The 24,288-nt window shown below is 38.5% G+C and overlaps 1 protein-coding gene across 15 annotated transcripts in view; it reads right to left on the bottom strand.

The window, feature by feature from the left end:
- The window catches only part of PPP1R9A (protein phosphatase 1 regulatory subunit 9A), a 391,659-nt gene extending 367,921 nt beyond the window's left edge, over positions 1 to 23,738 (bottom strand). For 8 of the 15 annotated variants that reach the window (XM_050782894.1, XM_050782895.1, XM_050782900.1 and 5 more), the window contains exons 1-2: positions 23,234 to 23,336; positions 19,439 to 21,048 (exon numbers count right to left, since the gene is read on the bottom strand). In XM_050782894.1, the coding sequence (XP_050638851.1) occupies positions 19,439 to 20,833 (1,395 nt within the window). In that variant the 5' untranslated portion in view covers positions 20,834 to 21,048; positions 23,234 to 23,336. Of the gene's footprint in view, positions 1 to 19,438; positions 21,049 to 22,329; positions 22,537 to 22,785; positions 22,958 to 23,233; positions 23,338 to 23,614 lie in introns of those variants that run through there. The other 7 variants (XM_050782887.1, XM_050782891.1, XM_050782896.1 and 4 more) reach the window with 4 other exon arrangements.
- Between the last annotated feature and the right edge of the window lie 550 nt (positions 23,739 to 24,288).

Here is a 24,288-nt window from a genome sequence, read left to right as displayed (position 1 = left end):
AAAGAAAGAAAAAGTTTAGCAACCTTTATCCTTCTTAAAATCTTTCCAATCTTTTTCTCCAAACTTTCTCTGAAGCACTATTTCTCAAACTCTATTTCTCCAAAATGTGGGGCTCCCCCATCATGCTGCCTCCCAACACTCTCACACTGTCTTACCCCTTATTCTCACCTTTCCTCTCCTCACAGTATCCCAATGACATAGATACCTGGATCTAACACTCAGATCCACAGCCTTGGCTCTAAGGCCCCCATGAGTTCATCCATCCTATTTTGCAACTATTGGATTAAAGACAATCAACTTCCCGTTTATGTCTAGTTAATTCCTACACTAGCTCTCATTTGCTGAGCATCTGTTATTAACAAAGCACTAGGCAAGATCCTTTGTGGGGAAGGTAGGAAAAATACATGGATAAATAAAAAACAGTCACATATGATTTTTATACTTACAAGTTAATTTCACACAAAATAGCACCTCTTACTATCTTCTACCTAATCCAGCTTACCCCAGTTTACCCTTTGCTTGTTTCAGCCTCCATTCTGATATTCATCAGTCTCATCTGTGTTCACTGTGACTGCTGCATACCCACCCCACACTTAGCCTTTCAATCTATCTCCACTCTCTATTAGAGTGGCCTTCTAATATACAAATCTAATAATGTCTTTCCATGCTCAAAATCCCCTCCAACAATTAATATGTTTTCAGAAAAGTGTGCAAACTAAGTCTAGCACAAAGGAACCTTCTTAATCTGCCCTTGCCTTAACATGTACCAACAATATTAAACTTTGTGGTACATGCCTTACCATGTACCAACAATATTTTGCCTAAAAATAAATCATACTCTGAGATCTGCAAACGACAGCATTTTTTTTCTCTCCTCTGTGCCATGCTGTTACGTTGCACACTTGTCCCTTTTTCTGCCAACACTTACTAAACCTTCCAAACTCAGAGTTTGGTTTCTCCCAGAAGTTTCTGGGAACTTGACTCCAGAACCCAAGTGCCCTCTCTCTGCACTCACAGCATCCTGTGCACACCTCTATTGCAATGCTACTCTCACTACATTGTGACTTACATGTCCATCTCTCCCAAGCTAATTCAAGCTCCTGGAGAGATGTATTCAAATATGTAATTCAAATAAGTGCCTAGCTTAAAGCAGACACTTTTACAAAAAGATGCTCTCTTAGAAGAAGCAATTCAGACTAAGAATGTGTCACATATTTGAAAATGGCAATTAAAGTTAGAAATCATAAAAACTGATGTATATTTTCATAGGTCTACATTAATGTAAGACACCTAGAAGCATATTCATTCACCAATCTTTTGACATCAGGCCAGCACCTTTACTTTGAGTTTAGGTCTGCAAATTAATGATCCGCAGTATCTTTCATGCATAATTCATTGGCTATGATGGCCACTTTGGTTTTCTTTAAAGTGGGACAAAAACTTGAAGACACTCACAAAACAATTGGAGTGGCAAATCTTTTTAGATATTTGTTGAAAGAGTTTCTGTCATCTATATCTCCCTTATCTAATTTAACAAGATCTTTAAGTGATATATTTTATCAGATCTTCCCCAAAGAATTCAATTTACATTTTTATAGCAAAAAAAAAAAAAAAAATCTTTTCACACTCATGTTTTATCAATTTACATAGCACTGAATACACACTTAGAAAGACAAATAAAGAGGGCAAAAACAGGTTTAGGAACGTACACAACCAACTCCTAGTCAGTCTATGACTGTAGGTGGTGAGGTGAGTAGTGAGGGCATACTAAAGAACAGTCTGTGAGGTCATCAGTCAGCATATTCTATCCAGCAAATGGAAGACATCAGTTAACCCAGCAAGCTGAATAAACAGAAGTTGGTTGAAAGCTTCTAGGATAAATGTTTACTGAAAGAACGGAGAGAAAAAAAATGGGGGACCAACGGATCTTCTCCACCCTTCCATAACCACCAACAAATAGGAGGGACATATATAGCAAAGTGATGACGTCATCTATCCCTTTAAATTATTCAATGACTTCCCATAGTTTGCATTTTATTTCCAACTCCTATGTATACAAGTCCCTCCTTGAACTACCACCTGCCTACATTCTTACACTACACACACACACGCACTTCATGTTCCTCCAACTGTTCTGGTTTACTCTTATCTCAAACATGCTTTTCCCTCAGCTTAGGATTTTCCACTTCTCTACCTAATTAATTCTTATTCATCTTTAAAGCTTCAACTCAAGCATCACTTCCTCTAAGAAGCCCTCCCTAATGATTCCTCTCCTCCTGGTAAAGGTAGACTCCCCTGCTTAGGAGCACCACTGCAAGCTGCTATATCAAAGGTAACATGTGTACTGGCTTCCCTGAGTCAGTTCCAGATTATGTCTGTTGCCCCAGTGTAAGTATTCATAACATTCCCTTTCATTCTCAAAAAGCATCCCAATTTTGACAATAAATTCCATGGTCACCTTAGACGTTGCATGATCCAAAGAGGACTAAACAATGGTCTGTGCCCTTATTTGAAAGATAGTAATAATAATCAGAACACCTAATTTCTCAACAGTTCGGACAATAAATTATATATGATCACCCTATGTATATACCTCTATCACAGCACTTATCATACTAACCTACAAATGTTTACTTCTCTTCTTCATAAGTCTATAGTCTCAAGGAGAAAAGGTTTGTCTTATTTATCTTAATATCTACACAGCAGAGCTCAAAGTCAACACATTTTAAACATATTCAATGTTTGTTGACTATTATCAATCAACTCAGAAGACAATGCTTCTCTAAATAGCTGTAGCATAACCACTTATTCATAAACACTTGAATAATAGGTGATTTATCAGGCTTGACTAATGCCTATATAGTAATGATAAAATGTTATAATCATATTAATCTCAAGATGAAAAACAGCAGCAACAAAATCACATCTGACATAGTGGCTCAATTCATTCAAATAATATAATGAACCTTCATATTAAGTCATATATTCTTACCAGCATCCTGCTAAAAAGTGCTTTTATTATATTCATTTTAGAAATGGAAAAACAATAACTTTTATAGTTATATTTTTAAATAAAGAGGATATTATCAAGGGCCCTGAAAGATTCTTCTACTTCAATGTCTACAATGCATTTTACAAAACATTGCTTTTACATATCTGTAGAAACATACATAACTCCCCAAAATATTATTGTACATTTAAAAAGAAAATGTAGAAAACAGCTTAACCATTCTCTTCCTTAGGATGCCATCAAAAGGTATTTCTGCCTAGGAAAAACTTGTTTCTACATAAACATATTTGCATGAACAAGCAAAGCTATTTCATATTTCAGCTTAATAACAACTGTCAGACATTTTCCAGATAATGTAATTCATGGAGGAAACACACAGGCAAAAAATACAACTTCAAGACCTTGGATTATTTGCTTCCATGCAATTTATTACTAATTACAAGTCACCAAGAAAATGAAAAACTGTTCTCTGGATAAACAAATTCATAGTCAGCAAAAGCTTGTTTAGAGAATGAGACAAGTGACTACAAAAATAATTACAAAATTGTAACTTAGCTATGGAATTAAAACCAACCACATTCCTTTTTTTTTTTTTTTTTTTTTTTTTGAGACGGAGTCTTGCTCTGTCACCCAGGCTGGAGTGCAGTGGCATGATCTTGGCTCACTGCAAGCTCCGCCTCCTGGGTTCAAGTGATTCTCCTGCCTCAGCCTCCCGAGTAGCTGGAATTACAGGCGGCCGTCACCACACCCAGCAATTTTTTTTTTTTTTTTTTAGTGGAGACAGGGTTTCACTGTGTTAGCCAGGATGGTCTCGATCTCCTGACCTCGTGATCCACCCACCTTGGCCTCCCAAAGTGCTGGGATTACAGGCGTGAGCCACGGCGCCTGGCCAAAACCAAGCACATCTCTAAAATCAATATTAAGGGAGTAGGGGGACAGAAATGACCCCAAAAAAGTAATTCCTCTCTAATCACTGAAAAAAACAAAAGAAACCACATTTTAGTAAACAAGACCGGAAATAAAAGGAAGGTAAAAAGACTAAATAGTAAAAAAATTATTCAAATGTTTCAGTTAATTAAATTTTCGATATCTTTCATTTTCAGAGTATAGATACACTCACATACTCAAGTTACCAAAGGTGAGGCAAGTTACTGCAACCTCTAAATAAGTAGCTTTACAACTTTCTGATGGAATCTCAATTTTTAGATTTTCTTGCGACTAATTACAAGCTTCGGTGATCTAAGTAGAAATAAAGTTAAGGCAAAATGAGTACTCTCCCCCTTCAACTTCCATAGTTATATCTCACACAACCATACTTTAATGACTGTGGTTACTTATGAACTGTCATTACCTTACAGGTCAATAGATTGAGATTTCCCAAATGAAAGAGAGCACAACAGCTTCAGCAAGCCAGAGCAGTGGCCAGGAAAGATTATAATCTGCAATGGAATCACCCAGCTTTCATTTATAACTGCTAACCTGAATGCTAGCAGTTATAAATTTATCTATAAAAAAAATCATACAAGCATTACACACATAAAAATGTTAGCCCGGCAGTGGCCCATGCCTGTAATCCCAGCACTTTGGGAGGCTGAGGTGGGAGGATCACTTGAGCCCAGGAGTTCCAGACTAGTCTGAGAAACATAGTGAGACTCTGTCTCTATAAAAACGGAAAAAAATTAGCTGAGCATGGCAGCACATGCCTGTAATCCCAGCTACTCAAGTGCCTAAGGCAGGAGAATCCCTTGAGCCCAGAGGTCGAGGCTGTAGTGAGCTGTGATCATGCCAGTGCACTCCAGCCTAGGCAACAGAGTGAGATCTTGTCTCGAAATATAATAAAAATAATAATATTATTATCATCCCAACTTGGACCTTCAGGTGGCGGGAGGGGGAGAAGAGGAAGGAGAAGGAGCAGAGATGATGAACATAAAAGGTTATTAATGCCAACTGTGTGCCTACAATGTGCCAAGCGGTGTGACAATCCTACAGACACAACCATAAAACAAATTCCCTGCCCTCAAAGTTTAAACAAACTTTCTTAAGAAGATCAGATGTCTGCAGGATCTGAACACAGGTCTGTCTGATTCCAAACATATAATCCTCTGCTACAACATACTGCCCAACAGAGGGAATCCCTTCAGCAAATTTTCTAAGAATGAGAGGGAGAGAGGAACCAACTCTCCCACTAAGATATGTGGGGGGAAAAAATGAGTTTTCTCCCTGAAACAGCTTCAGAAGGGGCAATCAAAACAAGAAAGTTTGACTGTGATAGTTAATTTTATAAGTCAACTTGACTGGGCCATGGTGCCCAGGTATCTAATCAAACATTATTCTGGATGTTTCTGTGGGGGTGTTTTTAAATGTAATTTGAGGAAAGCTCATTTCTTTCCATAATGTGGATGGGCCTCATCCAAACAGTTGAAGGCCTGAATAGGACAATAGACTGACTCCCCCATAAACAAAAAAAATTTTCCAGCACAAGGCTTTTATACTTGAACTGCCATGTCAACTCTTCCCTGGGTCTCTAGCCTGCCAGCCCACCCTGCAGCTTTTTGACCTGCCAGTCTCCATAATCCTGTGAGCCAACTCCTTCCAATACATTTTTCTCTGTATAATATACACATCCTATTGGTTCTGTTTCTCTGGACAACTCTAATATGCCAGGTAAACATTAAATATAGGATATGGAAAAAGAATACCTTCAGAAATATTTCATATCAATATTTTTTCAACCATATTCCAGCTACAGACTTTCAACCATCTGAGGGACAAGCTTCAAGGGTTCTAATGGATGAACTCTTAACAGTTCTCCTAGATTAAGGGTAAGAATTTCGTTCAGCAGGCCAGGCGCAGTGGCTCACTCCTGTAATCCCAGCACTTTGGGAGGCCGAGGTGGACAGATCACTTGAGGTCAGGAGTTTGAGACCAGCCTGGTCAACATGGTGAAACCCCATCTCTACTAAAAAAAGAAAAATTAAGCCAGGCATGGTGGTGCGTGCCTGTAATTCCAGCTACCCCGGAGGCTGAGGTGGGAGAATCGCTTGAACTTGAGAGATGGAAGTTGCTGTGAGCTGAAATCGCACCATGGCACTCCAGCCTGGGCAACAGAGCAAGACTCTGTTTCAAAAACAAAAAATAATAATGCAGTCAGAGTGAGACTCCATCTCATAAATAAATAAATAAATAAATAAATAAATAAATAAATAAAAATAAAGAATTGTATTAGGTAATAAGAGTCAAAACCCAGTAACTCAAACTAAAGCTCTTCTGATTGCTACATCTGCAAATGGGACAATCTCCTGAGGCAGCTCCAGTTCACTAATGGTCCTACTCATAGAACTCGTTATACAGAGAAGAAGCCAGCAAAATAAAAATTCCACAAGCATCATAATCTCCATGGAAAAACATAAGCCTCGTCTCAAACTTGATTGGGTACATGATTAACTAAAAAAAGATATCACTGCCTCAAATCATTCACAAATTTATATAAATATGCAAAATCACAACCAGTAAAATTATTTTTTCTTGAACTCCAATTGTCTTTTTCTAATGTAATCATTTTATAGAAAAGAGTCAAAATTTTACATGGTTTGTCTGTTAATGTTGCCTCTTTTTCTTTAGTTACTATAATTATATACAATCATCTATATATCCCTACTAGAAACCCAGTATACAAGAAAATATTAACAGAATTTATCAACCATATTGTAGTAAGGTTTAAGAATACTTAACAAAAAGTGATAATCCAACCACCAGATTATATTGTAAGGTAATTTAATTAGGACTTCACCAGAACTAATAAAATGCCAGAACTGCTTAAAACTCTAAGATCAAAGTAATCTGCTGATCTGATTAAACAAAAAGCAATAATTTAAACTTCCAATTTCAGAAAACTCTGCCACCCAACAAAAATATGTTTGTCATCATTTATATACTACAACATTATCTACCAAAGCTTTTCAAAGGTAGAAAATTATCCAATAGATGAGGGGAACTGACCCTTTGACTCTAACTAAAAATATACTACCATATAGTCCAACCATACATCAAATGAATCTCTTTTCAGCTAATATGGTTTTTAAGAGGAACAACAGGAAACTACATATTGGCTGGTGTTTTAGGACAGGAAACATTCAAATGGCTTCTGTGGAGGCCTAGAACTCAAAATCCTATTTTTAACTGGGTGTGTACGTGAGTTTTTTCAAAGGATTATATGTAAGCAAGATAATGAACTTGACATCTCCACTCTGTCACCTTCACAGGGAGCAAGCCTGTTGAGGCTCAATAATCTATCAGAAAGACATCATGCCACATGGCAAAATGGTTAAGTTTCCTTTAAGTAAATGTTTATTATTTTTAGTAAGACTATTCATTAAAATATATTTCACTTCAAATTCATTATACCCAGTGTTTAAAAGCATATTTTAAGTAACACATTAGAATATCATGTACACAATAGCTGAACTTAAGGAAAATATCTCAGGTCTATGCAAAAGTTATATAATCACAATTCAAAATGAATTGGAAGGTCTCCCTCCCCATAATACTTACAAGCTTAGCCACAAATGTGGGATCAATTTTACCAAGGTTTAAGAAATATGCACTTAATGAATTCAACTGTCAAAAGTTCATCCATTTTCTTAAAGTAACACCTTCTCCAGTGTTATATAAATTTACACTTTTCAACCAAATTTCTTTTCTGTGACATGTCCTCCAAAAAAAAGTACATTAAAAGATAATTAGAATTTGGGGCAGCATTTTAAAGTGTTTTTGTTAACTTCCTTATGTTGTTATTGCTGATCATTCCAATTGTGTCCCACCACTATTTTTTAATGTAATTAAAGAAGTAATACATGCTCACTGTAGAAAATTAAGTAAATTCAGAAAAGTATACATTTATTTAACATCACCACTATTCTCTCAATCCAGAAATTTATCAGAGTTAACATTTTGATGTATGTGTTTTTAATCTTTGTCCTACGTGCAAATACACATATTTTTAAAGTAAAAATAAGACAGAAATGCATATTAAGCATTTAACCAGACTTTTTATTATGAAGTATTTACATCTTTAAGTAATCTTAGAAAACATGAGTTATACAGCTTTATCCTATTATACTATATGCATTTATCATAATGAATTTAACCATATCCCCATTACTGGATATGTGAGTTGCTTTAACTTTCTACCAACTCATTTAAATAACACATTGATGTAGTCTTTACTAACAAACATTGATTTAAAAAGTAATAAAAACCACTCAGAGCTCATATCAAAAAAGCCTATAAACACATAAAAATCTTCAATCTCATCAACAGATCAAGTAGAAATTATAAGAGTTATTTTCACTTACCAAACTGAAAACTGCAAAGCATATAAATAATACTAAGTACTGGTGCGGGGATTGTGAGAAAACTATTCCAATGCAATGCTGATTATAAACTAATACACCCTTTCTGAATAACAATTCAGGCAGTATATATAAAGGGCTTTAAAATAATTTTATTTTTAATTAATTTAAATATAATTTAATAAAATAAATGATAAAATTATAAATTAATAAAATTATATTTTATTTTTAGGAATCTATCTTAAATAATAGGTAATTCTAGATGCTGAGCAAAAAACTGTATATAATATAGACATGAAAATCATAGATTTTTGGGCCCAGCCCTTCTTTTTCTTTCTTGAAATAGGGTCTCGCTCTGTTGCCCAGGCTGCAGTGTGGTGGCCCAATCACAGCTCACTGCAGCCTCAATCTTCCAGGCAGCCTTGATATTTCGAAAGACTTATTTACAGGTTTGTTTGTTTTAGTGCTCAGTGCTCAATGTTAAAATTTCTAAAAGGAAATACATGCTCTGGACATAGAATATTATATAATTCCTGGTGTACAATTTAAATTACTGTATTTTATTATTCTACCTACAGAATAAACTTCTAAAAATAAACACATTCTAGGTAATGGTAGATAAGATGTCATTCAAACATCCTACAATAAGTTTTGCCTTTCTCCCCGAGAAATGGGTTCTTTAAAAAAATAATTTTATACATGTCTATAATATCAATTAACAATGAAAAGTACAAATTTACGTCTTTCTCTTCCTTTACAAAACAATTCTGCAACTCAGTTTTACCCAAAACAAGTACTTAGTAAAAGAATCCATCAATATAACACTGACTCAAAAACAGGTATTTTTTTTTTTTGAGACGGAGTCTCGCTCTGTCGCCCAGGCTGGAGTGCAGTGGCAGGATCTCAGCTCACTGCAAGCTCCGCCCCCCGGGTTCACGCTATTCTCCTGCTTCAGCCTCCGGAGTAGCTGGGACTACAGGCGCCCGCCACCACGCCCGGCTAAATTTTCTGTATTTTTAGTAGAGACGGGGTTTCACTGTGTTCGCCAGGATGGTCTCGATCTCCTGACCTCGTGATCCGCCCACCTCGGCCTCCCAAAGTGCTGGGATTACAGGCGTGAGCCACCGTGCCCGGCCTCAAAAACAGATCTTAAAAACTAACCAATAAACCTGATTTTCCCTCTCCTCTGTGGGCCCTTACCATGAAAAGAAAACTCTTTGCAAGCCTGAAAAGGTACCTCTGACTGTGAGTACTATTTAAGATTCTTATATTGACCGGGCGCGGTGGCTCAAGTCTGTAATCCCAGCACTTTGGGAGGCCGAGACGGGCGGATCACGAGGTCAGGAGATCGAGACCATCCTGGCTAACACGGTGAAACCCCGTCTCTACTAAAAAATACAAAAAACTAGCCGGCCGAGGTGGCGGGCGCCTGTAGTCCCAGCTACTCAGGAGGCTGAGGCAGGAGAATGGTCTAAACCCGGGAGGCGGAGCTTGCAGTGAGCTGAGATCCGGCCACTGCACCCCAGCCTGGGCGACAGAGCAAGACTCTGTCTCAAAAAAAAAAAAAAAAAGATTCTTATATTGAAGATTAGACAATTTTCTGATGTGAATGTAGCCTCCATGAAGCTGTATACTTACGTATTTTTAAAAGAGGAGGAGTAAAAAGAAATTTTTGGAGGAGAAATCTGAGGTGGATAAAAGAGAAAAGTCCATGTTACCATACAGCAACAGACTCAACATGCACGTCACTCAGTTTCGTACGGTCATGCCAGTCCTAAGGCATCAAGACAGAAATACCAAAGACCTAATCTGGAAGCCTCTCACTGCTTATTCCTGGAAAGAAACTTTCATGGTCATGACTCTGTTCACCCTTTTGACCCTTGACAACCACTCTATGTCTGAATCTAGCCCTACATATTTCAACTGGCATGGAAAACAACTTGGAAGATGAGCTTTCCCCGGCACAAAACTCATCTGACTTATAAAAGAGGGCAGGAGACTAACAGATCTGGGAGCAGTTTCATTTACCATTATCCATAAATACTTGGTGAATAGTTTTAACTCCACAAATACTTTTTTAAAATACCAATGAAATAATAGATTAAGTATAAGCAAAGAACAAAACTTTCCTCCTCCTAAAATATAAAATTTCCTGATATCTTCATACTCTATTTCGCTGTCTTCTTTGTAAGGATATGTGCATGAGAAAGAGTAAGTTAGGCTGAAAACTGGGAACTGTACAAAAAAATTATCAATATTTCAATCATGTTGAACTGTGCTATGAAGCTATTTCCAGAGCAAAAGTGAGTGAAGCAATTAATATGTCAGCAACTATATTACAAAACATTTTTTTCTTTATTCTTAGTTTCCTCAGCAGGGTGTTTTAACATATAGTTAAACCCATACTTTCAAAAGTCAAGTTGCTCTAAAAATCCACTCTATAAAAATGTACTCCCGTGGACTTAATATTCTACTCATTTTAAGGTTTCTACTATAATCTATAGAATTACTGTTCTCAAGAACAATTTAACATAAATTCTTCATTTTGATATTTCAACAAAAGATGTCCAAAATTTTCTCTTTGAAATCACAGCACAAATATTTATGATTATGGTGTAGTACAAATATGTTTAAGACACAGAGAATTCCAGAATGGTAAAGCTGAGAAACAATCTTAGCGATAAATTACTATAATAATAAAAAGTGATAAATTAAGTAAGACAGCCTCAATTACAGGTAAGAAATTAAGGCCTCAAGAGGCACACTTGTCCAACCTGACAGAATATCAAGTACCTCTTGATGTTATCATTCTTATTACTAGTTAATGATATTTAATAGTAATATAGACTATATAGTAATATGCTCCAACAGACCACACATAGGAAACTAAATAAATATCTGCCTCAAATCACTCATCTTACAGATGGTTACAGTTCAGATAATAGCATGTAGGCATAAGAAATCTATATCGAAATATCGAAGGATGAGAAAAAATTTTAAAGTAGTGAAACTGGCCATGAACAATTCCAGTAAAAGTAAAAGAATAACAAAAGCAACAATATAAAGAAGTAGGATAGAAATAAGCATCAGATTATTAGAAAAGGAACAGGATTCCTTCATGCAAGAAAAAGACCAATGTAAAGATGAAACTCAGCATCAATGCCACTTGTACCTTTAAAGAAACCCTATGCAGGCAGGACCTGATGGCTCACACCTACAATACCAGCATTTTGGGAGGCTGAGGCAAGAGGGTCACTTGAGCCCAGGAGTTCAAGACCAGCCTGGACAACACAGCAAGACCCTGAATCTTCAAAAAAAAAATTTAATTAGCCAGGCACTGTGGCACATACCTGTAGTCCCAGCTACTTGGGAGGCTGGGGCAGGAAGATCCCTTGTGCGCAGGAGTTCAAGGCTGCAATGAGCTTTGATCGTGCCACTGAACTCCAGCCTGGGCAACAGGGCAAGACCCTGTATCTAAAAAGAAATAAAGAAACCCTATGCTGAATCAAACACTCATGATTCATATGTAGCAATTTTAGATTACATTAAGAGAAGTGTGGTGCCCCATGCAAGGGAGTTGTTCAGCCATCCTCTTAGCCACATAAACCTATTCTTCCTCAGTTATACATTTCATCCCTTCTTGAATCCTACTGTCTCCTCAGCTTCATGTGTTCTTCCTCTCTATGAAATGCATAAAATGGCAGACAACATTTGTTGATCCCAGATAGCGCCACTTAATTTTTAGACCATGTCACCAACCAGAAGAAAATTTTTGCCATTGCTCTCTAGACTTTACTGTAGTGTGCTATCCTCATGATATCTTAAATTTAATATATCCCAAGCCATACTCCTATATTCTTCTTCAAGTATCCTATAGTCTTTTTTAAAAGCATTTGTAAGAAATGTCTGGAAGAAGTAAGTCTACAGAAAAAGCAAGTCAATTACTGCTTGCCAGAGGATGGAGAAGGATGGGGAATTGGGAATGATTATTCACAGACACAGGGTTTCTTTCTAGGATGATGAAAATGTTCTAGAATCAGATAAAAGTGATGGTTGCACAACACTGTGAATATACTAAAAACCACTGAATTGTGCACTTCAAAGTGGTGAACTTCGTTACCTGAATTTTATCTTAATAAAAAATTGCAAATTAAAATTAAATAAAAAGAAGAGTGGGTGCACCACCTCCCTACACACACCAGCATGCCCCTCCTTCTAACTTTCCTTTTACCTTCCAAAGTAATAAACACTCCATCGGTGGAATTATTCAAGCAGAAGCTGAAACATCATCTGTCAGGAGTATGCTAGTGAAGGGCTTCCTGAAGTGACTGGGAAATGACGCTAGATTACCTTCAAGTATATTTCATCTCTAAATGTCTACGTCACAAACTAAAGAGATTAGAATCAGGAGAAAACTGTAAAAGTGACCAGAAGAAAAACTATAAGGCATAACTTGAAAAGTTTTCTTCCTTTTCAAATCCATAGCTATAGAATATAATGAAGCAAAAGAACAAAAAGAAAATAGGTCCAAATGAGAGCACAGAAAATTAAGAAAAATTCAGGTAAATTAGATAACAGCATAAAAAGCAACATATTATAGCAATGTTTGTTTTGTTTATACAGAATTTATCCAATATCTAACTATATTTCTCTATAAAAATTCCTAAACTTGTTTTCAAGCGGTAGAGAAGATGTTAGAAAAAAATCTAATGCAGATGAGATTTCAATCAAATTACTTCTGATGGGCATGTAACTGGGTTCACAAGGTAAACAACGTATGGATAACATAACACAAAGTGATTTTCCTCCAAATTTGGCATCTTATCTTTCAAGTACATGAACCCAACAACTAGAGTCATTTGTGAGAAAGAAAGTTTAGAGGGAACACAAATTATGTATGATCCAAAAAGCAAGAAACTGCTGGGCACAGTGGCTCAACACCTTTAATCTCAACACTTCAGGAGGCCGAGACAGGAGGGTCGCTTGAGCCCAGGAGTTCAAGACGAGCCTAGACAACATAGTGAGACTTCATCTCAACAAAAAATAAAAAAATTAGCAAGCATGGTAGCGCTTGCCCATAGTCCTAGCTACATGGGAGCTGAGGCAGGAGAATTACTTGAGCCCCAGAGGTCAGGGCTGCAGTGAGCCATGATTGCATCACTGCACTCCAGCCAAGGTGACAGAGCAAGACCTTGTTTCAAAAAAAAATAAATTAAGTAAACAAAAAACAAGAAACCTTAAATCTTTCTATTACAAGTAAATGCCAGTAAACATCTGAAATAATCTACTGTCAAAAGAATTCCTTTTTAAACACTAAATGATCATTGTTCAATTTAAAAAAAAAAAAAGTATAGATATACTTCTGGATTTTAGAAAAGGGGTTCATTCAACAAATATTCATTATTTGATTTTACAAAGTATATTAAAATATTTGACATATTTCATTTACCTGATTATGAAGCATAGGTCATAAAACATAAAAATTTACAAGGAAATCCAATTTAAATGTTATACCATTGGCCGGGCACAGTGGTTCACGCCTATAATCTCAGCATTTTGTGAGGCCAAGGCGGTTAGGTCACTACAGATCAGGAGTTCGAGACTAGCCTGGCCAACATGTTAAAACCCTGTCTCTACTAAAAATACAAAAATTAGCCGGGAATAGTGGTACATGCCCGTAGTCCCAGCTACTCCAGGGGCTGAGGCACGAGACTCTCTTGAACCCAGAAGGTGGAGGTTTCAGTGAGCTGAGATCGTGCCACTGCACTCCAGCCTGGGTGACAGAGCAAAGCTCCATCTCAAAAAATAAAAACTAAATGTTATACCATCAAAGTTATCCAAGAAAAGCAAGTTAAATCATATGACAGTTCTTATACTCTCTCCATAAGTTTATTAATTTACACTTGTAAAAGAAAGAAAGAAATGAAATTTCTGATCCTATTAAAAACTTCCTCCTCCCAACTTTTTATAACTAAAAACGTAAATCACACAAAGAGCCTAGGATGTGACTTTTTAATGACCCAAATGCCTTATGAGTTAAGGATAATAATCCACTTTGGGATCCAGAAACAAGAGTGTTCATGCACTTTACAAGATTACACCTTATTTCATCTTCAGAGAATATTATTCCACCCAGCCAGCTATAGCAGCCCCATCTGGAAAGGAAATTTATTAAATGTTGCTTTCCTAACATTTTATGACCAGCCACTTTCAGAAGCTAGAAGATTGTACTTCAGATTAATATTCCAAAGAGTGATCTCTTGATCAGCGACATCAGCACCACTTGAGAACTTGTTAGAAATGCAAAATCTTAAGGTCCCCCCCAGACATACTGTTATGTAGTTTTCCTATATTATTTCAGAATATGAAATTCTATTATAGAGGTAAACAAATGGGATGGATGAAATGCTTAAGAAGTGACAATCATAGATGGTATATAAACTAGTAACTTATGAGACAGAGGCAACACTCAGGCTGGGCCAAGTATTGATAATGAGAATGGAAGCTGGTGAAATGAAGGCAGTCAACAGATGCGTAATAAATAGGTAAGCTGGGAGTAAGACATGACAACAATAAAATAAATAGAAATTATGATAAAATGAATGAGGTTTACGTATAGACAAAAAGCAATGGAAATACCAAGTCACCATTATGCCTGGACTGACAGCTACATTACTTCCACGTCAGTCATCTACTGAGGACACCAAGGATGGTCCCATGGCTCATGAGCAGGCAAACTAGCAAAGCTATGGCTGTACCTAAGTGTATTTGTCACATCTTTTCAATAGAACAAGTGTGTATCATCGACCCAGGAAATCATTAGTCTATGGAGTCTTGGTTCAAATATCAGCTCTGGTCCTCATAACCACGTCATTAATGGGGAACGGTTATGTGAAAGAAAGATGGGACATAGGAATATTGTTTACCCAGGACACAGGTAGTGTGGTCCTTCCAGCCTGGTTTGAACTGCATTAACTTACTCCATAGCTTTCCTCTTGCCTCAGGATTTGTGTTTAACTGGTTTGGTAAATCATGTGATTCAAGCATTTTAACTTGTTTTCTGAGTCTTCTATTCCATAACCTCTGAGATAGCTTGCCTGGTGGTGTACTTGGAGCCCAACCATTGTATCCAGGTAATTTCCCACAGAATACCTACTGAATCAGAATCTCCATGCTAACAAGATCTCCCAAGTGATTCATATGCATATTAAAGTTTAAGAAGCAATGACAAAACTGTTATAAAGGGAAGCCTCTGCAAAGACAAAAAGTTGGATCTCAACAGAACTATTCTCTGAAAACAATCTTGAACAAAAAAACTTCATATATCCATGAACGCCCTAACAATGACTCGGAGCCCCAAAAGAAGGAGCGAATACAAGAAGATCCATTTTCAACAACTATTATGTAAGGTTTGAAGCTCTGGTACCCTTGCTGATTATTTGAACTCCAGTCCTGTAAAGCTCCATATGAGTTGAGAAAACACTCACAATATAGCACAATGTACCTCAATATTAACTCTGTAATGTCCTTCTTACTGGGAGTTAGAAAAATCTTTTTCAGATATGCTGTTTCAAGGATAACAATCCACTGTAACACAATAGTATTTGAGGGCAAAAAAATACCAATCCAAAGGACATAAGAAACAGAGAAAGGTTGTGACTTCCTTAATGAGACTGCAGCAACCTTAGAAAGATCATCAAAGCACAGAGTTGGGAACAGCCTGAGAGCTTCCTTAATGGGCTGTACACTTCCCACCTACCAGCAGCTCCTGACTTCATCAGCTCCTCATTTTATGTATTTGTTATATTTGCATTGTCCCTGACACATATTAGGGGCTCCGTAAATGTTCTGAATTAGTAGAAAAAATGACACGTCACCCTCTCTTGTTTTGATTCATCTGAGACAAATTTACTTTAATTCAATCCTTTCATTTTGAAAAATTCCTGAGAATGAAGGCATAATTCCATCTTGAATTAGCATGGTTCATAACATTCTCCCATTCCGTATCTCAAAGTTGGATCTTAATTTGCTATTATTAATTCCATTCTAATATTTCATAACCCTATGAAACATATCAATCTATCCAATAAGATATAACTATCTATGAAAGATAGAAAAGTCATACTGACAGCTGGCAATACAGTCCGACCATTTTTAAAAGTCAAGGTACATGTTCGAGTACAAGGTATATGCTGCACAGGAAAGATCAACTATTATTCTGATGTTTTTCTACGTCCAGATTTAAGACATCTTACGGAAATATCTACGTAAAACATCTATAAAAAGAACTGAAGTAGTCACTGTGGACAATATTGCACATACAAAGATGATAAATAAGATCTATAACAAAAAACTAAAGCTGCTGGGAATTTTTAACCTAGTATAGAATAAAGTGACAGGAAAAGAATGTAAAAGTTCTAAAAATCATTTATTTAAATAATACATTCCCTATTGCTTCTTTAAGAGGAAGTATGTTTAAGCTTCAAAGGAAAAGACTTAGATTAGAAACTGTAATTTCCCATTCCATAAATAAAGCTTTATGAAAAGAATAAAGAAACACAGATAGAAAATGGTTGCGTGTATTCCTTTCCAAATAATCTATCAAATCCCTTTCTCTATATGCATTTAGTACAACCCAGTGCCATTAAAGGACTCACAGGACATTAAACATTTAGGCATAGATTTTTATACTGTTTTTTATGGATTCTAAATACAATGTGTTTAAGAATTGAGTCTACAAACTCACAGAGGAAAGGGGTAACCTTACAGACTTTTGTGTCTTCTTCAGCTAACAGCATGAGAGAACACACATGATAAGCCTTCAATAAATACTTTAATTGGATCTAATTAGGTATTACCACCCTCTGAGGCAAAAAAAAAATCTTAATTGGGGAATAACCTAAACACTAAGACCTCCACCATGACCAGTAGAAAGCAGCTCTCAAATTTTCCAAGTGAATCAACTTGCATATTAAACAATGGAAGCAGCAAGAAAGAGCAATTGTCTTATTCATTACAAAGGACTAAGAATGAATCTTCTGTTTGCAAACTTAATCTACTCCAAGTAGTCCTGTTAACTGCCCAGTAAAATGCAATACATTACTTTTGTTTCACAAATCTTATGCTTGATCTAATTTGTTTTACAAATCTTATTCTTGATAAAATGTGTTAAATGTAAATAATGTTGCATTCTTTGCTATACAAAATTGTCATTATATGAAAATTAAGAGGCAAAATACTTATTATCAGCAATCATAGCAAAAATTAGTTGAACTTCAAAATGTCATTCCCAAAAAGCAGGTTTGTTCACATAAAAACAGACATATTTCAATGATAAATACTTTAAAATCCATTAAACCTACTAGTGCACAGTTATGTTTTGTGCAGCACAGGACCCAAATACAGGCTGGTATCCCACTTGGCTGACGGGGTAGTGTTCTACTTGATAAATTTTCATAAGCTGCTATCCTCCATATTAAAAACTTAGTCACTGGGTTTAACAAACTCCTTGAAGAGTTCATTTCAGTTATTCCTGCCTTTCTCAATGTGAAACGATTTAATCTTATTGCTTTCTTCCTAAGGGGTAGAAAGATGATGTTCAAAGGGGATGTGAATGGCGAAGTTTAGGAGCTCACTGGATAGGCTTGGGGGAAAGGCTGCTTTAAAGACCATCTAGAGTAGGGCAGAGGGCATTGGGAGGGGTAGGAAGGCAGGAGACAGAGAATCACAAAGGAAGGTGGTAAAGCACTGCAAAGAAACTTACTTTCAAACTGGATTGACATCTGTAGTTTATTTTAAACTACAGTTTAACTTAACATGACCCATTCTGACCCAGAACTTCTGCCTTACACTAATAAAATGAAAGTTTGCCTGCTAACATCTGTAAATAATTTCATAGATTATTACTATATTTCAGAATAGTCTTTCATAATCAGAACAATGTCAGATTTCTCTTTAAATATTTCTATGTAAATTTATATTTTAGAGCCTTATATGGAAGGTCCTAAAATGAAAATAACTGATTTTAGATTTTTGAGGAGAAAATTTACAGAAATGTATCAGATTCCAAGTCTATCATATATACACACTGTGTAAGCTAGAAGCCCCTAGAATGTGGTCTAAAACTACCGTTCTGCACCATAACCTTCCAGATTCCCCCAAGGAGAGCATGCCAGAATCTCAGGACTAAGCTGTGAGCAAGTATACTTTGAAAAAGCACCCCAGGAGATTCTGATACTCAACCAACCACCTCCTGCCCCTATTGCCATTATCCGCTAATAACATTCCACCACCCACTGCTGATGTACTTTGTGCTATTCTTCCATATCAAATGTTAACTAAGTGAAGTCATTAGAGCATGTGAATTCAATTGTCATTTACCCAGTTTTTAAGAGGTAAAAATAAATCCATGAATGGCAAATCAATGTTATTTCTTTCAAAAAAATTCATTTTAAAGCTATGTAACGAATTTTGAACTCAAAGTGTTTACAGTCAAAGCTTTTCAAAGTATTTAAGTCAGTTAATATATTTCCACAAATTAAATTTTGACCACCAAGTAGCAGTACCCAAAAAAAGAGTTCCAACAAAATTCCCCACAATCCAGTTACACTTAAGTAATAATTCATATTTTTTAAGAAAGTAAATCAAGTATTATTCCCAGATTATCATAACTCTCCCATTGTACATTATACTTCATACCTTAAAGTGTGCACATTCAGAAGATATTATTTAAGAATAATTTTAGGTAAAACTAAAGTAATTACATTTCTAACTAACACTCCTGGTTTTCGGTACTCATATTACTCATACTCCAGTTCACTGGAATGTATCTCACAATCCCCGAACTTCTTCAGCTTTAATATTACTCACTATTGGTGGATGCCCTTATAAAGCACATTTAAGAAATGTAATTGATATCTCTCAAACTCCAAACTTTTAAAATCACCTGACAACAGGTGTATATCAACAATCTTGAATCCCTTACAAAAACTCCTACTAATTGTCAAGTCTATTCTACATACAATTAGGCCCTAGTACTAAAAACAAATTTGAAAACAAATGGAGAAAATACACTTACCTTAATAGGGGCACTACTAAACTTAATTTTCCTATTTGCTGGGATTTCTTCTTCTTCTGGCAATCCAACGATTTCCGAGTATTCCATATCAGGCTGATAGTAATTGTTCTCATCACTATCTTCCTCCTCATCCTGCTCAGTGCCGGTCTCTCCCCAGTCTGAATTATACCTGGATCTCACCCTATACACATTATAGTCACTGTGCATGTACACATGGGAACTATCAAAACTGTTTGAATCTTCGGGTACTTCTTTTCCACAACTGGATGCAGAAGCATCAGGAGAGGTGAAATCACCACCTGCAAGTTCTTTCCTCTGTTGCTTTGCTGCCTCACTTTCAAGCAAATTAGTTTCAGCATCTTCTAACAGTTGGCTTTGTGGTGAAGGGATTTCAGACTTTGGCATTGCCTTACTTTCAGCACAAGGTTCTTCAGGACCGTCTTTGTCAATGCTGTCGGGAGTCTGTTGGTTAGATGTGGAGTCCTCGGGTTCCTTGCTCTGCTGGATCTCTTCACCAGGTATCGAAGCTAGAGAGGTACTTTTAGAAGCCACTTCTGGTACTAGAGTTATATTACTCTTGTGAGCATCCTCTGTATCAACACCTTGCTTGTTTGAAGGAGACCAGGAATTAGAATCCTTAAGGTGGCCAAAGGTGTCAAGATTTGTAACAGTAACAGATGGTAAATTCAAAGGATAATGCCCAGTCACTGAGTATTCATTGTTCTCAGCCTTCTCAGAAATGATGGCACTGGGAGAATCAGTGTTCTCAAATACTGCACTCAGTTGACTCACAGTTGGGGAGACAGCCTCAGTTCGGGAGCTAAGGCTGTCCAAGGAATCAGTACTGCCTCTGTTGGACTTGGAACCTCCCCATTCATCCTGAGGTTCACTCCCTCCAGCTTTCTCTTTCTTTGGGGAATAGCGGTTGTTTTGTCCTGATTCATGCACACTTCTCTCAAACATCTTCCGAGTCTCAGTGAATTTGGAATATGAAGGGCCATCGTACATTGTGTCAAATCTACTAATTCGTTCAGAAACAGAGGACTCCAACTTAACAACTGAGCCATCTGTTTTCTCCAGAAATTCTTTGGGCTTCATTCTTCTCTGAGGAGATGAATGTCCACCTTTCCCCCTTGTTTTGGCAATGACTGCAGCATTCTCGTTGGGTTCCATACCCATCTGCATAAATAGGTTTTTAATTCTGTTGACATTGGAGCCATATTTCCTCCCCCTGCTCTGCTGGGAGCCCTCACCTTCTTTTGTTTTTTGTTCCCCATCTGACTTGGGTTTGTCAAAGGTACTTTTCAGTGCCTGGAACTCAGTTCGATATGCATTCCTGTGAGGAGAGGCACTTCTGAGAGTTGTTCGTTCACCTGAAGACTCAGTTTTCAACATTTTCACTTCAGGGGTGAAAAGCCAATGTTCATAATGATCAAAGAAAAAACAAAAAACCAAGATACCTGTCTTCTCTAATCACCAGTATTGGGTCAAGAAAAGTACCTCTCAAATGGTATACTGTGTTAGCAATTGTGCCAACAGGTGTATTAGGAACTTAGTAACAGTCAAGAGTTACAGAGAATGGTTTTTTCAAAGCAAGACTAGAGGTTCATCTGAAATAGAAAAGAATGAATTTCTGAATTCATTTACTTACTTGAATTTATGTCTAATCAAATAACATACATTTTATTTTCCAAATGGCTTAGCCACGTGGCAAACAGAAGAGCTTACTCATTGAAACGGGAAGTTAAAAGTCAATAAGTTATCATTCTGATTGTCTTTGGTAAAAAATGTTTCAAACACAATTTGGAGATACCTATCAAAATCTCAAACACACACACACACTCACAAATACAAGTTACACATAAGTATATTTGAAAGCAATACTTTAGACCAAGTTTTAGTCACTTTTGTGAATGCCCTTTAAAAAGAAACCAGCAGTTCATCGATCTTTAAGAAATCAACAAACTGTCCAGAAAATCAACTTCATTCAGGATTCTCCACAATTAGTTGGAACTTACTCTTTTTAGGTACAATTAAGTTTGGAATCTATGTTTACAAACTCCAAAACATGCCTACAGAAGCATATTTTACTTTTTCTGGTCCAGTATTCTCATCTACAGCATCCCCAAAGCAATACTAATGCAATTTCAGACCAAAACAAGAAGGAAAAAAAGTTCCTGAATGGCAATAAGTTTCATTAAATTCAGTTATAACAAGTATTTGGAAGTTTCCTAACAGTGGTTATTATTAATTATGGAGTGGGATGCAGACTACCATGGGAATAAATGCGTAAGAATGTGACAATCAGAAAGCAAATATACTGTGACACCCCTTTTCACAGCCCTGATTTGTTTATTCTTTCTTGCCTCTAACTTACTACAGTTCAAAACGCTACGCAATGCACGCTTGCTGGTCTCCTTAAGCCCACAGCAGGATTTTATATCAATAAGCCAGCAATCAAATACTTCAAGATATGCTGAAGAGCAGACAATGCAGGCAGTTCTAAAGATTTCTCATTTTATTTTTGTTTTGTTTTGATGTTAGACCGAGCCACATCACCCTCACGTACAAACAGCTGAGGAGGCACACACTTTCACTTAAAACGTCTCCAAACTCGGCTCATGGCCCAGCACGCATGCATGGCCCATGCAGACAAACAAGAAAGGCTTTGGAGTGCGGTGCCTGTTTTTCCTTTTTTTGTAAAGCATCGACAATCTCCTTTTACCCTGACCATTCTTTTTAAAGCCACAAACACCCTCCCCTCTCCCCTACACACACACCCCATTCCCTCCCCCGCCAATTCCAACCCGAGGAGGCGGGGGCGGGGGAGATGGGGCCGCCGGGGGATTCAAAACCTGCCCTCACAAAAGACAAACATAAATAACACCAACTTGAGAGGCAGCCGATTCCCAAGCCCGGTTCGGGACGCAATCCCTCGGCCCTGGGGCAGGACCGGGAGAGCAGGTGACGCCAAGCGCTATGGTAGGAGGTCGCAGTCTAGCTTTGTGCCAAGAAGCACCTGAAGTCCTAACACATTGGCTGCGGCTCCCGGCGGCTGCCAGGCGGATCCCAGTGTGACACGGAGAGAGACGAGCTCCCTGGCCACATTTAAAAAAATAGAAAAGAAAAAAAAATTACAGGGTAATGAAAATAAATCCCTTTGTTTTTCCTCCCAATGTGCCAGGAAACAATAGATCCCACTGATAATGCCTCCGATCTTCAACCTATTGCTCCTCCACCACAACCCACCCCCACCCCCAGCCTGCAACTCAGCCTTTGTACAAGCCGATTTTTTCCTCCTCTCCACCCTCCCCAACTCCTCGCCCCGCGCTCAGCCTCCCCCTTACCCGAGCGGGAGCGCCGCGGGCGGGGAGGGTCGGGCCGCCACGGCTCCCACCCTCTCCTCGCAGGCGCCCCCCGCCCCACGGTGGCCGCGGCGGCACGGCACGGCGCCGGCCCGCTGTGTACACCGCAACCCGCTCTTCACGGCGCAGCGCGCTGGGCGGCTGCGGCGGCCGCTTCCACTCGCGCCTCGGCCCCCACGCGCTCCCTGCCCGCGGCGGGCGGCCCCGGGAGGCGCGCTGCGCTCCCCAACGCCATTGCGGGCGGGCGGCGGCCCGGGCAGCTACGCGCCCGCATGCTCGGACCGGCCTGGGGCCAGGGGTGCCGGCAGAAGAAGGGGTTTGGCCCACGTGCGGTCGCCAAGCCGGGCCGTTTGGGCAGCCGGGGAGGCCGCGGTGTAATGGAGGCGAGGCCGCGGGGGTGAGGAAGACCAGGGGGTAACAGGTGCCTCACCTCGGCTGATGGGATTAACTCTAGGGCCGCAGAGAGAGGGAGCCCGGCAGCAAAATCCCGGGAGAGGGAGAGAGAGGGAGCCTCTGGCGGCCAAGGAAGGGCGAAAAGCACCGGCCCGAGGCGAGGCCGCCCCACCCCCTCGGCCGTGGGCGAGGGGCCTCTCTGGCCTGGGGCAAGGCCCCTTCCTGTTCGGGTGTTGGCTCCGGAACTTGGTTCTGGGGCTGACCGCTGCTGGAGCCCCACTTAGTCTGAGTCTGCAGTTAACTCCGTGACCCCAAGGCATCCAAATCCCAGGCCACTCTGCTGGCCTGGAAGGCCAAGACGTAGGCCCAAGTCTGGTGTGGCCTTCACCTAAGCCACTGCGCCTGGCCTACTACTTACCTTGACCTTAAAGTCCCACTGCCAAAGAGAAAGGGATGAGGAGGTCTTCTACCTTTCCTGTCTAGGGAGAGTTTTTCAGCTCACCCCACCCCTCCGCCCTTTTCTAAACGCTCAGTACTCCCTCTTACACCCCCAAGTACCGGAAGTGTTACCACCTTCCTGCAAAATATAAAACTGATCATGACTGTCAATACAGATCTTTAAACCAATCCTTCCAAAAAGCCTAGGTAGCAGGAACTCTTAAAGAATAATTTTTCAAGAAGGTAAAAACATGACAATGGTAGAAATACAAAATGAACATGGGTCAAAATTTTATAACTCTTTTAATTAGAAAGGGAACCCCAGCAAGATACCGCAACCCACTCATGTGAGACTGTGAAGAATAGGTATAGAGACAAGAAGAGGCAAAGCCGCTTAATATTCTATAGAGCACTGAAATGTAATGTGTATTATTATCTGTTTTACAGGGCGGTAACCAGTTGTATCTGTAAAGTAACAAATTTGCATTCTGTAGATAAAACTCATTTACATTACCAAACGTATCTACAGCTTACTGAGTAGTAAAATAGCCTAGTGAAAGTCAGTCTAAGAAAGGTGCAGAGGACTCTAAATTTCACAACACTCCGGAGTCCTGTAGATAACATCCAACATTCCATTGAAAGGACAAACAGTAA

The sequence above is a fragment of the Macaca thibetana genome, chromosome 3 (genome assembly GCF_024542745.1).
Source record: "Macaca thibetana thibetana isolate TM-01 chromosome 3, ASM2454274v1, whole genome shotgun sequence".
NCBI lineage: Eukaryota > Metazoa > Chordata > Mammalia > Primates > Cercopithecidae > Macaca > Macaca thibetana.
The sequence above is the reverse complement of the archived record's forward strand: the minus strand, read 5'-3'. Positions and strand labels throughout refer to the sequence as shown.